General features: G+C 38.8%; 1 protein-coding gene across 1 annotated transcript in view; it reads left to right on the top strand.

Moving 5' to 3' along the window:
- Positions 1-13,986, top strand: part of CFAP53 (cilia and flagella associated protein 53) — a 65,287-nt gene that overhangs the window by 16,446 nt on the left and 34,855 nt on the right. Inside the window, exon 4 of the mRNA XM_060029071.1 lies at positions 11,927-12,230. Coding sequence (XP_059885054.1) covers positions 11,927-12,230 — 304 coding nt within the window. The remainder of the gene's footprint in view (positions 1-11,926; positions 12,231-13,986) is intronic.

Below are 13,986 nucleotides of genomic sequence, written 5' to 3'. Positions count from 1 at the left end.
GGTGTATGATCCTTTTAATGTGCTGTTGGATTCTGTTTGCTAGTATTTTGTTGAGGATTTTTGCATCTATGTTCATCAGTGATATTGGTCTGTAATTTTCTTTTTTTGTAGTATCTTTGTCTGATTTTGGTATCAGGGTGATTGTGGCATCATAGAATGAGTTTGGGAGTGTTCCTTCCTCTGCATTTTTTTGGAAGAGTTTGAGAAGGATAGGTGTTAGCTCTTCTCTAAGTGTTGGATAGAATTTGCCTGTGAAGCCATCTAGTCCTCGGCTTTTGTTTTTTGGAAGATTTTTAATCACAGTTTCAATTTCAGTGCTTGTGTTTGGTCTGTTCACATTTTCTATTTATTCCTGGTTCAGTTTCGGAAGGTTGTGCTTTTCTAAGAATGTGTCCATGTCTTCCAGGTTGTCCATATTATCCGCATATGGTTGCTTGTAGTAATCTCTCATGATCCTTTGTATTTCTGCAGTGTCAGTTGTTACTTCTCCTTTTTCATTTCTAATTCTGTTGATTTGAGTCTTGTCCCTTTTTTTGTTGATGAGTCTGGCTAATATTTTATCAATTTTGTTTATCTTCTCAAAGAACCAGCTTTTAGTTTTATTGATCTTTGAGATCGTCTCCTTCTTTTCTATTTCATTTATTTCTGTTCTGATCTTTATGATTTCTTTCTTTCTCCTGACTTTGGGGTTTTATTGTTCTTCTTTCTCTAACTGCTTTAAGTGTAAAGTTACGTTGTTTATTTGAGGTGTTTCTTGTTTCTTAAGGTAGGATTGTATTGCTATAAACTTCCCTCTTAGAATTGATTTTGCTGCCTCCCCTAGGTTTTGGGTCATCGTGTTTTCATTGTCATTTGTTTCTAGGTATTTTTTGATTTCCTCTTTGATTTCTTCAGTGATCTCTTGGTTATTTAGTAGTGTATTGTTTAGCCTCCGTGTGTTTTTAGTTTTTACAGATTTTTTTCTGTAACTGATATTTAGTCTCATAGCGTTGTGGTCAGAAATGATACTTTATACTATTTCAGTTTTTTAAAATTTACCAAGGGTTGATTTGTGACCCACAATATGATCTATCCTGGAGAATGTTCCATGAGCACTTGAGAAGACAATGTATTCTGTTGTTTTTGGCTGGAATGTCCTATAAAATATCAATTAAGTCCATCTGTTTAATGTATCATTTAAAGCTTGTGTTTCCTTGTTTATTTTCATTTTGGCTGATGTGTCCATTGGTGAAAGTGGGGTGTTAAAATCCCGTATTATGATTGTGTTACTGTCGATTTCCCCTTTTATGGCTGTTAACATTTGCCTTATGTATTGAGGTGCTCCTATGTTGGGTGCACAAATATTTACAATTGTTATATCTTCTTGGATTGATCCCTTAATTATTATGTAGTGTCCTTCTTTGTCTCTTGTAATAGTCTTTATTTTAAAGTCTATTTTGTCTGATATGAGAATTGCTACTCCAGCTTTCTTTTGATTTCCTTTTGCATGGAATATCTTTATCCATCCCCTCACTTTCAGTCTGTATGTGTCGCTAGGTCTTAAGTGAGTCTCTGTAGAAAACCTATATATGGGTGTTCTTTGGTATCCATTCAGCCAGTCTGTGTCTTTTGATTGGAGCATTTAATCCATTTACATTTAAGTTAGTTATCGATATGTATGTTCCTGTTACCATTTTGTTAATTGTTTCGGGTTTATTATTGTAGATCTTTTCCTTCTTTTGTGTTTCCTGCTTAGAGAAGTTCCTTTAGCATGTGTTGTAAAGCTGGTTTGATGGTGCTGAATTCTCTTGGTGTTTGATTGTCTGTAAAGGTTTTAATTTCTCCGTCAAATCTGAATCATATTCTAGCTGGATAGAGTAATCTTGGTTGTAGGTTTTTCCCTTTCATCACTTTGAATATGTCCTGCCTGTGCCTTCTGGCTTGTAGAGTTTCTGCTGATAGATCAGGTGTTATCCTTATAGGGATTCCTTTGTATGTTATTTGTTGCTTTTCCCTTGCTCTTTTTAATGTTTTTTCTTTTTATTTAATTTTTGATAGTTTGATTAATATGTGTCTTAGCATGTTTCCCCCTGGAATTATCCTGTATGGGACTCTCTGCGCTTCCTGGACTTGATTAACTATTTCCTTTCCCATATAGGGAAGTTTTCAACTATAATCTCTTCAAATATTTTCTCAGTCCCTTTCTTTTTCTCTTCTTCTTCTGGGACCCCTATAATTTGAATGTTGGGGCATTTAATGTTGTCCCAGAGGTCTCTGAGACTGTCCTCAGTTGTTTTCATTTTTTTTTTTTATTCTGCTCTGCGTTAGTTATTTCCACTATTTTTATCTTCCAGGTTACTTATCCATTCTTCTGCCTCAATTATTCTGCTATTGATTCCTTCTAGAGAATTTTTAATTTCATTTATTGTGTTGTTCATCATTGTTTGTTTGATCTTTATTTCTTCTAGGTCCTTCTTAAACGTTTCTTGTATTTACTCCTTGTATTTCCAAGATTTTGGATAATCTTTATTATCATTACTCTGAATTCTTTTTCAGGTAGACTGCCCATTTTCTCTTCATTTTTTTGGTCTGGTGGATTTTTACCTTGCTCCTTTATCTGCTGTGTGTTTCTCTGTCTTCTTATTTTGCTTGACTTACTGTGTTTTTGTGTCTCCTTTACATAGGCTGCAGGTTTGTTGTTCCTGTTGTTTTTGTTGTCTGCCCTCAGTGGCTAAGGTTGGTTCAGTCGGTTGTGTAGGCTTCTTGGTGGAGGGGACTAGTGCCTGTGGTCTGGTGGATGAGCCTGGATCTTGTCTTTCTGGTGGGCAGGACTGCATCTGGTGGTGTGTTTTGGGTCGTCTGTGAACTTAGTATGATTTTAGGCAGCCTGTCTGCTAATGGGTGGGGTTGTGTTCCTGTCTTGCTAGTTGTTTGGCATAAGGTGTCTAGCTCTGTAGCTTGCTGGTCATTTGATGGAGCTGGGTCTTAGCATTGAGATGGAGATCTCTGGGAGAGCTTTTGCTGTTTGATATTACGTGAAGCCAGGAGGTCTCTGGTGGACCAATGTCCTGAACTTGGCTCTCCCACCTCAGAGGCACAGGCCTGACACCTGGCCAGAGCACCAAGACCCTGTGAACCACATGGCTGAGAAGAAAAGGGAGAAAAAACGAAAGAAAGAAAGAAAGAAAAAAAGAAAGGGAGAGAGAGAGAGAGAGAGAGAGAGGGAGAGAGAGAGAGGGAGGGAGGGAGGGAGGGAGGGAGGGAGGAAATAAAGTTATTAAAATAAATTTTTTTTAAATTATTAAAAATTATAAAGTAATTTAAAAAAAGAAAGAAGAGAGCAACCAAACTAAAAAACAAATCCACCAATGATAAAAAGTGCTAAAAACTATACTAAAAGAAAAAAGGGACAGACGGAACCCTAGGACAAATGGTAAAAGCAAAGCTATGCAGACAAAAATCACAGATAGAAGCATACACATACACACTCACAAAAAGAGAAAGGGGAAATATATATGTGTATATATATATATATATATATATATAGAAGGAAGCAAGCAACCAAATCAATAAACAAACCTACCAATAATAATAAACTCTAAATACTAAACTAAGGTAAACATAAAACCAGAAACGAATTACATGCAGGAAGCAAACTGCAAGTCTACAGTTTCTCCCAAAGTCCACCGCCTCAATTTTGGGATGGTTCGTTGTCTATTCAGGTATTCCACAGATGCAGGGTACATCAAGTTGATTGTGGAGGTTTAATCCGCTGCTCCTGAGGCTGCTAGGAGAAATTTCCCTTTCTCTTCTTCATTCGCACAGCTCCTGGGGTTCAGCTTTGGATTTGGCCCCGCCTCTGTGTGTAGGTTGCCTGAGGGCGTCTGTTCTGCACCCAGACAGGACAGGGTTGAAGTAGCAGCTGATTCGGGGGCTCTGGCTCACTGAGGCCGGGGGGAGGGAGGGTTACGGAATGCGGGGCAAGCCTGCAGCGGCAGAGGCTGTCGTGACGTTGCAACAGCCTGAGGTACACCGTGTGTTCTCCCGGAGAAGTTGTCCCTGAATCACGGGACCCTGGCTGTGGTGGGCTGCACAGGCTCCCAGGATGGGAGGTGTAGATAGTGACCTGTGCTTGCACACAGGCTTCTTGGTGGCTGCAGTAGCAGCCTTAGCAATTTATGCCCGTCTCTGGGGTCCGCGCTGATAGCCACAGCTCGCGCCTGTCTCTGGAACTCGTTTAGGCGGTGCTCTGAATCCCCTCTCCTCATGCACCCCGAAACAATGGTCTCTTGCCTCTTAGGCAGTTCCAGACTTTTTCCCGGACTCCCTCTCGGCTAGCTGTGGTGCACTAGCCCCTTCAGGCAGTGTTCACGCAGCCAACCCCAGTCCTCTCACTGGGATCCGACCTCCGAAGCCCAAACCTCAGCTCCCAGCCTGCACCCACCCTGGCGAGTGAGCAGACAAGCTTCTCAGGGTGGTGAGTGCTGGTCGGCACTGATCTTCTGTGTGGGAATCTCTCCGCTTTGCCCTCTGCACCCCTGTTGCTGCACTCTCCTCCCTGGCTCTGAAGCTTCCAGCCTCTGCCACCTGTATCCACCAGTGAAGGGGCTTCCTAGTGTGTGGAAACTTTTCCCCCTTCACAGCTCCCTCCTAGAGGTGCAGGTCCTCTTCCTATTCTTTTGTCTGTTTTTTCTTCTTTCTTTTGCCCTACCCAGGTACGTGGGGAGTTTCTTGCCTTTGGGGAGGTCTGAGGTCTTCTGCCAGTGTTCAGTACGTGTTCTGTAGGAGTTGTTCCACATGTAGATGTATTTCTGATGTATTTGTGGGGAGGAAGGTGATCTCCACGTCTTAATCCTCTGCCAGCTTGAAGGTCTCCCCCGACGATAGCCATTCTGACAGGTGCAAGGTGATATCTCATTGTGGTTTTGTTTCTTTCATTTTTTTTGGCCATGCCTCGTGCATCATGGGATGTTAATTCTCCAACCAGGGATTGAGCCTGGGCCCCCAGCAGTGAAAGCATGGAGTGCTAGCCACTGGACCACCAGGGAATCCCCTCATTGTGGTTTTGATTTGCATTTCCCTGATGATTAACCATGCTGAGCATCTTTTCATGTGCTTTTTGGCCATTTGCATATCCTCTTTGGAGAAATGTCTTCAGTTCTTCTGCCCATTTTTTAATCGGGTTTTTTTTTTCTTTTCTTTTGATGTTAAGTTGTATGAACTGTTTATATATGTTGGATATTAACCCCTTATCAGTCATATCATTTGCAAATATTTTCTCCCATTCAGTAGGTTGTCTTTTCATTTTGTCGATTGTTTATTTTGCTATGCAAAAGCTTTTAAGTTTAATTAGGTCCCATTTGTTTATTTTTGCTTTTATTTCCCTTGTTTAAGGAGGCAGATCCAAAAAAGTATTGCTATGGTTTATGTCAAAGAGTCTTCTGTCTATGTTTTCCTCTAGGAGTTTTATGGTATTCGGTCTTACATTTAGATCTTTAATCCATTTTGAGCTTACTTTTATATATGTTGTTAGAGAATGTTCTGATTTCATTATTCTACATGTAGCTGTCCAGTTTTCCCAACACTTATTGAAGGGACTATATTTTCTCCATTGTATATTCTTGCCTCCTTTATCATAGATTAATTTACCATAAGTTCATGGGTTTATTTCTGGGCTCTCTATTCTGTTCCATTGATCTGTGTGTCTGTTTTTGTGCCAGCACCATACAGTTGTGATTACTGTAGCTTTGTGGTATAGTCTGAAGAAAGGGAGCATGGTTTCTCCAGCTGTATTATTCTTTCTCAAGATTGCTTTAGCTATTTGGGGTCTTTTGTGTTTCCATACAGATTTTAAAATTATTTGTTCTATTTCTGTGAAAGATGCCATTGGTATTTTGATAGGGGTTGCATTGCATTTGTAGATTGCCTTGGGTGTGGTATGATCCTTTTTTAACAATATTAATTCTTCCAATCCAAGAACACAGTGTATCTTTCCATTTCATTTTGTCATCTTCAATTCCATTCATTAGAGTCTTTTAGTGTTCCAAGTACAGGTCTTTTACCTCCTTAGGTAGGTTTATTCCTAGGTATTTTATTCTTTTTGATGTGATGGTAAATGAGATTGTTTCCTTAATTTCTCTTTATGATAATTTGCTGTTAGTGTATAGAAATGCAGCATATTTCTGTATATTTATTTTGTATCCTGCAACTTTACCAAATTCACCAATGAGCTCTAGTAGTTTTCTGGTGGTGTCTGTAGGATTTTTCTATGTATAGTATCATGTCATCTGCAAACAGTTTTACTTCTTTGTTTCCAATTAGAATTCCTTTTATTTCTTTTACTTCTCTGATTGCTGTGCCTAGGACTTCCAAACTGTTGAATAAAAGTGGTGAGAGTGGGCACTCTTGTCTTATTCCTGAGCTTAGTGGAAATGCTTTCAGTTTTTCACTGTTAAGTATGATGTTAGCTGTGGGTTTGTCATACATGGCCTTTATTATGTTGAGGTATGTTCCCTCTGTGCCCCAGACTTCTTTTTAAATGTCCTATATTTGTACACAGTGATTGGACCCCAGATTAAGGAAGGAATTTTTTGGCTTTTTAGTATTTTGTGGTGTTTTTATTAAATGAATATCCTAGGATGTGTGGTCAGAACACTTGATGATATAATGAAGTACCAAGGAACTCCAGGACCAGACTGCCAGGTATTCAGTCCCTGCTCTACTACATATTGAATGTATGAAATTACGTAAGATATTTAACAGCTCTGTGCCTTCATTTCCTCATCTGTAAACTGGGGATAAAATAATAAGAATAATTAGCTTACAATAGTGTTTGTTGCAAGACTGGTTGTTATGAAGATCATAAGAGTTCAAATATGTAAAGTGCTTAGAACAGTGCCTGGCAAATAATAAGCACTTAATAACTGTTGCTAATAATATTACTACTCCTGGGTCTGTGGCTTGGAAAGATACTTAGGCTCCCTGAGTTTCTATTTCTTTCTTTCTTTTCTTTTATTACTATTTTTTATTTATTTATTTTTGGCTGCGTTGGGTCTTCGTTGCTGTGCGCAGGCTTTCTCTAGTTGCGGTGAGTGAGGGCTACTCTTCATTGCAGTGCATGTGCTTCTCATTGCGATGGCTTCTCTTGTGGCAGAGCATGGGCTCTAGGTCCACGGGCTTCAGTAGTTATGGCACACGGGCTCAGTAGTTGTGGCTCAAGGCTCTAGAGTGCAGGCTCAATAGTTGTGGCACATAGGCTTAGTTGATCTGCAGCATGTAGGATGTTCCCAGACCAGGGCTCGAACCTGTGTCCCCTGCATTGGCAGGCGGATTCTTAACCACTGCACCACCAGGGAAATCCGTCTTTTTAAAAAAATATTTATTTATTTATTTGGCTGCACCAGGTCTTAGTTGTGGCATGTGGTATTTTCATTGCCACATGCGGGATCTTTAGTTGCAGCACGTGGGATCTTTTAGTTGCGGCATGCGGGATCTAGTTCCCTGACCAGGGATTGAACCCGGATCCCCTGCATTGGGAGTGTGGAGTCTTAACCCCTGGACCACCAGGGAAGTGCCAGGTTTCGATTTCTTTAACTTTAAAATGGGGATAATACTTGCTGCCCCATCTAAGTTACAAGGCACTTATGAGGGTGAAATCAGATTTTATGTGTGAAAGTGCCATGTGAAGCACTGACAAAATGTTTTCCTCTTATTAATGATTATTATCATTAAAATAGATAGATATTCTATTTGATGTTTTTTAGCTCATCTATTTTAATTTTTGCATATAAATAATTTATATGATATAGTTACATATTAATAACCTCATATAATTTATAAACAATGTTGTGGGTGCTTAGAAGTTTTTTTACTGAAAGACATACATAATCAAAAAAGCTTGAAAACCTACTGATCTAAAGAAGTGTTTATGATACGAGCTCATTCATGCAGTGTTAACACATTATTGACTGGGGGATTTTTGCATAAACTAATGCCTGTGGCCAAAGATTTGTTTTGTAAGTGAATATTGAAACACCCACGTTTGAGTAAATATCAACAACTTTTTTTGCACTTAATGTATTTATTTGAAACTTTGTACATGTCTTACGAAAGCATTCTAATATTTCGTTAGAGTGTGATAGACCCTAGCAGGCACCTCTGTGTGGGGGAACAAAACATCTATTACAAATATACCATGTTTCACTGCACTTTCCCCTGGAAGAGCAGACTCTACACTTTCTGGTGACATTTTTTTTTTTTAGTCCTGTGGATATTATTTCCTCTAGAATACGTTATTTTATTTTACTTGATAGTTGACAAGGTGGATCTTTGCGGGGGACTCTTTTAGAAACGCCACAAGAAGGACCAGGTGCGGGACTACCACTACATTCACCAGAATGGTCAGTTACCCATTCTCTAACTATTGCTAACAAAAGTTGCTTGTAAGTCATTTTATTCTGTGCATTAAAGCTACAATTAATTTTAAACACATTGAATAAACCGCAATTACTCAAATAGAAACCCACTTTCTTATACCATTTTTGAGTTTTCCAGAGGATATTGAAGTTTTCCAGGCATTGATCAGATCGATCAACTCCTTCTATATTTATTATACTCTATTAGACAAGTGGGCTTAGTTATCTGATGGCCACTCCTCCTGTCTTCCTTTCCTGTAGATGCTATGGAGGCGTCATGAATAACTGTCACCATGCGGACTAACCTCTTGTCTTTCCATATAAGAAGAATCACTTCTCCCTTTCATAAGAATGTCATTTCTCCCCTCTGTAGATTTTTAGATTTATCCTTTAATTGGTTTGGTAGACCACAATTATCTCTTATGGTCCCACAAACTCTGGTTTTATTTTTCAACAGTATTTCAGATGTGGACACACTGTTGTAATAATTGTCTTGGTAAATATGGTGCCATGAACTAAGATAAGGTTGTAGGACTGAAACCGTTTCTTGAAGTTTCTTTTCTTCACCCATGTAAATCTCAAGGTTGCATATATATCCGGTTTCACTTTTGCTAACCATCCTGACCGAAATTCCATATTTTGTAAGTTTTCCGGGATTATAGGTTTTGAATCTGAGTCGTCCTCTCCACTTTATCATTGCCTCATCAAGTGATAGCTCTTGTTTGAGTATATAGATCAATTGAAATTTTGGTAGAAAATAATCCAAAAGAGCTTTAACTTTTGAAATTCTGTCTGCAGGAAGTGGAATTTCCAAGTTATCGTTAAAGTGAAGAAATGTCATTATTTGTTCGAACCTTCTTCTGGTCATAATCTTTGGAAAAATAGGTTTCAAGTAAGGGATCAATCGACTATTCTTTCCAGTGTGACTTTCTTATTTGTCCCATCAAAATTTTTAATCCAAGAAACTTCTTCATGTCACTATTGGTTACATCAGTCCATTTTAAAGCCTTATCATACTTTTTATATGATTTTTCATTCTGTTGGTGATACAAGTTTGTTTGAGAAGCGACCAACTTGAAAAAGTCATTACCAAAAATTAATTCTGTTATTTTGCTAATACTTTGCGGGTTATTACATTCAATCGTTATACCTGACACACCTCTAAAGTCTTCTAATTTTTGTTATGAAATGTTGTCCTCAGTTCACTCTTCTGTAGAAGCAAAGGAGCATTCTCCAGCACCGTGAGTTTCATTTTCACTTTCTGTATCAGAATCAATCACTAAGGTTTTTTGTCTTTTTGTTGGTCTAATATTCACATCGTCTGAATCAGAACTGTATTCTGAAGAACTACCATCTTCTGAGACACTAGCATATATGTCACTCAGACAATCAGAGTAAGTATCTGCATAAAATTCACTGAAAAATTCTTCTTGACTCAAAATTTCGCAATGCATTATTTTTGAACATTTTATGATAATAAACTTGCATTTATAATACACACAGGGTTGGTACAAAAACCTAACTGAGCAAAATGTGAATGATAATGACAATCATAAGTTGTGATCAATTTTAAGCTCTAACAACTTCGCATGGTGATGTTAATTGTATCACTCTCTAAAACCATATTGATACGTCTCTGGTCGATAATGTTCGGGTAACAAAAGACGTATTAATACATCTCTGGTCAATAATGTGTTAATTCTGGCATTCTTGGCAGCATGCATCATCAACTGCCTTAAGAATGTCTTTGTACTCTTAGATTTCATATTAAGGAAGGAATTACCTTAAGAAAGTCATTAGCAATAAACAGAAACAGCTACAGAAACAATGTTCATTGCAACATTGTAATAAAAGTTAGACATAACCTATATGTTCATCAAATAGGGGAATGTTTAAGTAAACTGTGATATATTTATAGGCTGTAACCTCTGTTATGCAGCTTAGTAAACTGTAATAAAGTTCTAAGGTTAGGAATTGTTTTAAAGAATATTTCATGAGGAAGCATTCCCAATATAATGGTAGGTGGAAAAATTAACATACAAGGAGATATAGATATGCAGAATAACTCCAGTTCTAGTAAAAATGCACATACATAAGACTGGAAAGAAATATATTAACATGCTAATAGTGATTATCTCCTGATAGTAGGATTACGTGTTATTTTTAGTGTCTTCATACTTTTCTATATTTTCTAGTTTTTCTGCAATGAACATGTATTAGTTTTATACTTAGGAAGAAAGAGTTGATTTTAAATAAAAATTTAAAAATATAAGCCATACTTACTATCCTTAGGCTTTAGATTTCCATTAATTGAATACCTTTGTTAGAGTATGAATCATAGGATTGGGAAGGACTTTAATAAGTTATCATGGCCAATTCTGAGAATTTCAGTGATGAATTTCAGACAGCTGAATTCGTTTTTTTAAATGTTAAAATGTATTTTGGGGGTTTCATTTTGTGTGAAATTGACCACTCTTGCAATAAGAGCTTAGACCTCATCTTTTCTTTCAGTCTTAACAACTCAAATTTCTTTAAAAGTTCTTTATTGAGCCTATTCTCCAAACTTTAGCTTCTTGGTGTAGAATTTGATTTAGAAACCAGGAAGACTTGATGTTTATAAAAAACATTGCCTTCCATCACAGGTTCTCAAACTTGGCTATATGTCAGAACCATCTGAGGAGCTTTTAAAAAGTACAGATGTGTTAAACATTCTGATTTAACAAGTCTGGTCTGGGAGGGGGTAGGGAGGAAGAGGAGAGTAGGGTTTTGAAAATATTCCTAAATAATTTCACAGCTCTTAAATTAAAAATGGGCTCAGTCAAGAACATTTGAAGAAATTTAAATTACTGAGGCTGAAAGAAAGGATGAGGTCCAAACACTTACTGAGATAGCATTTCTTCTTGAATGGTGACACAAGCCTGGTTGTAAAAAGGCAACAAGAGGGCTGTTTTCTCAACTCTAGCAGAAACCCCTTCAGTGGATGTATGCCCTGCCAGGAATCTAGATGCAATGGGGAAACATCACCATGATATGCTAACTCTATCCTTGGGTCTTTTCTTGGATGTACGTGCAGGGTCTCTTTCTACCAAAGCCTTAATCTACTTGTAATGTTGCAGGGACTCATCCCTCTTCTATTTCCTCTATAGTAATAATAGTAGTTGCCATTTACTGAGTTCCTGTTACCTACTAGGTATTTATGTCCATCTAGCTCTGATTCTTACCAGAACCTTGAAAGTCAGTTCTTTCACAGATATAGAAACAGGCTCAGATAGATCGAGTTTTTGATCTAAGGTCACATAGGAAATATCAAAACCAGATTTCAAAGCCTGTTCTGCTTGACTCCAGTGCCTGTGCTTTGTCTGTGGCATCATGGTGCCTGCCTCCTTGCTGCTCCCTCATGTGTTTCCGGTGTTCAGATGGCCTACATCCAGGTCTTTAACTTTCTTACTTCAGTGTCTGACTGTGCAGATTTGTGCCTACAGAGACCAATGTCTTATGAAAGGCTGGGTTTCTTTTTAAAATTGTCCTTTCAGGGAACGCTGTGAGGAGCTCCGTGTTGAGTTGTCCTGTATCCATCAGAAGGCAGTGAGCAAGGATCGGAAAGCACAGATAGCATTTAATGAGGAGCTGAAAAGGCAGAAGCTGGTGGAAGAGCAGATGTTCTCAAAGCTCTGGGAGGAAGACCGACTGGCCAAAGAGAAGCGAGAAGCCAAAGAGGCGAGGAGACAAAGAGAGCTGGTGGAGAACACACGGCTGGGGCTGAATGCCCAGATCACCAGCATCCAGGCGCAAAGGCAGGCAGCGCGGCGGCTGAAGGAGGAGGAGGCGCGCCTTGTGGTGGGTCTTTTGAAATGCTTGTGATAGGACGATGAACTCAGTGGCTAGAATACAGTTTGCCGGCCTGCTACTGTAGTTTGCCTGATGGCCAAGGCTCATTCACAGAGCAACAGACCATGGTCAGAGCCTTGGATTTCAAGGCCCAGCTGACAGTGCCATCTCATTGTATAGGGCAAGTTACTTCACTACTGTGATTCAGTTTCCTCATCTACAAAATGAGGCAAAGGACACTTGTCTTTGTTGTGAGGATGAAATGGGATAATCATCGGCAGTGCCAATGAAGCCTAGTGGCAATTTGGCAACATCCCCCCATTCTTTGATATGGATAATTGATAGTTTCCAAATCCTATATAAAGTGCTTATACAACAGCTACAGTGACCCCCCAGACCACCAGCATCAATAATTTTGTTCCTACAAGATCACTGCCCCTAGTATATACAAATTAGAGTTGTCAATGGAAATGTGTGCAAGCACTCAAAAAGGTAGCAATTTTATACGTATATAAAGCTTTCAACATCTGATGCTTTAATACCACTGAATTTAGGAAGATGGTAGTATTTTCTTGGAGAATCCCAAGTATTGAAATTTGAAACCATAAGAAACATCAAAGGTAAGGTATATGCAGAGCCCAGAAATCTTCTCTGGGTTTAATATTGTTTTATTTTGAAGAGTTTAGTAGATCTCTAAGAAAATCAAAATAGTGGCCCCCAAATGGCCTTATATATACCCCCTCCTCTGATGTAAGATACTTAGTGAGCCAGTTTTACTCACAACACTTCTGACACCAAATGTGTGGTTTTTTTTCTCACATCAGACAATACTCTGATGCTCTGCAGACACTGATTAGGTGTCCTACAATTTGATTCAGTTCTGATACTATATGGAGTTAGTGTCAGACTCCGTAAGTTGAAGGGCTTAGTCCCACAAGACTGCCCTCACTTCAGATACCCATCACAAGTAGTGGGTCCCTAGGTTACCCACACTTCTGTCCAGCTTGGCTACAAAGTCCAAGGTTCTCATGACTCCCCCTCAATTTCAGTAATTCACTAAAACAGCTCATAGAACTTAGGAAAGTGCTTTACTTACCATTACCAGCTTATTGTAAGGTATACAACTCAGAGATGGTCAAATGGAAGAGGTGCATAGGGGAAGGTATGTGGGGTGGTACACAGAGCTTCCATGCCCCCACCACCTTGATGCGTTCAATCCAGAAGCTCTCTGGACCTCATCATTTGGGAGTTTATGGAGGGTTCATCACATGGGCATGATTGATTAATTCAATCACCATTGGTGATTGAACTCAATCTCTGGCCCCTCTTCCCTCCCTGGAGGTCAAGGGGTGGAGCTAAAGTTCCAACTCTCTGATCACATAGTTTGGTCTTTCTAGTTATCATCTCCCATCCTGAAGCTATCTAGGGGGTCCAGCCACTGGTCATCTCATTAGGCTACAAAAGATAATCTTATCACTTTGGAGATTTCAAGGGTGTTAGGAGCTATGTGCCAGGAACCAGGGGCAAAGACAAAATATTTATTTTTTATAGCACACCTAGCTATCTCTATTTCTACCTTACTTTAAAAAAAATTTTTTTTGGAAATAACTTTAACAAGGAGTTGCCAAAAATATTAGAGTTTCTGTGTACCTTTACATGACAAAATATTATATAGAGAGACTTATAAAGACTTATATAATACTTTCAACTAAAGTTACTCCCTTATTTAACTAAACTAAAAAACCCTCCTTTGGATTTCACCAGC

This window comes from Delphinus delphis, chromosome 13 (assembly GCF_949987515.2).
Source record: "Delphinus delphis chromosome 13, mDelDel1.2, whole genome shotgun sequence".
NCBI classification, from domain to species: domain Eukaryota; kingdom Metazoa; phylum Chordata; class Mammalia; order Artiodactyla; family Delphinidae; genus Delphinus; species Delphinus delphis.
The sequence above is the reverse complement of the archived record's forward strand: the minus strand, read 5'-3'. Positions and strand labels throughout refer to the sequence as shown.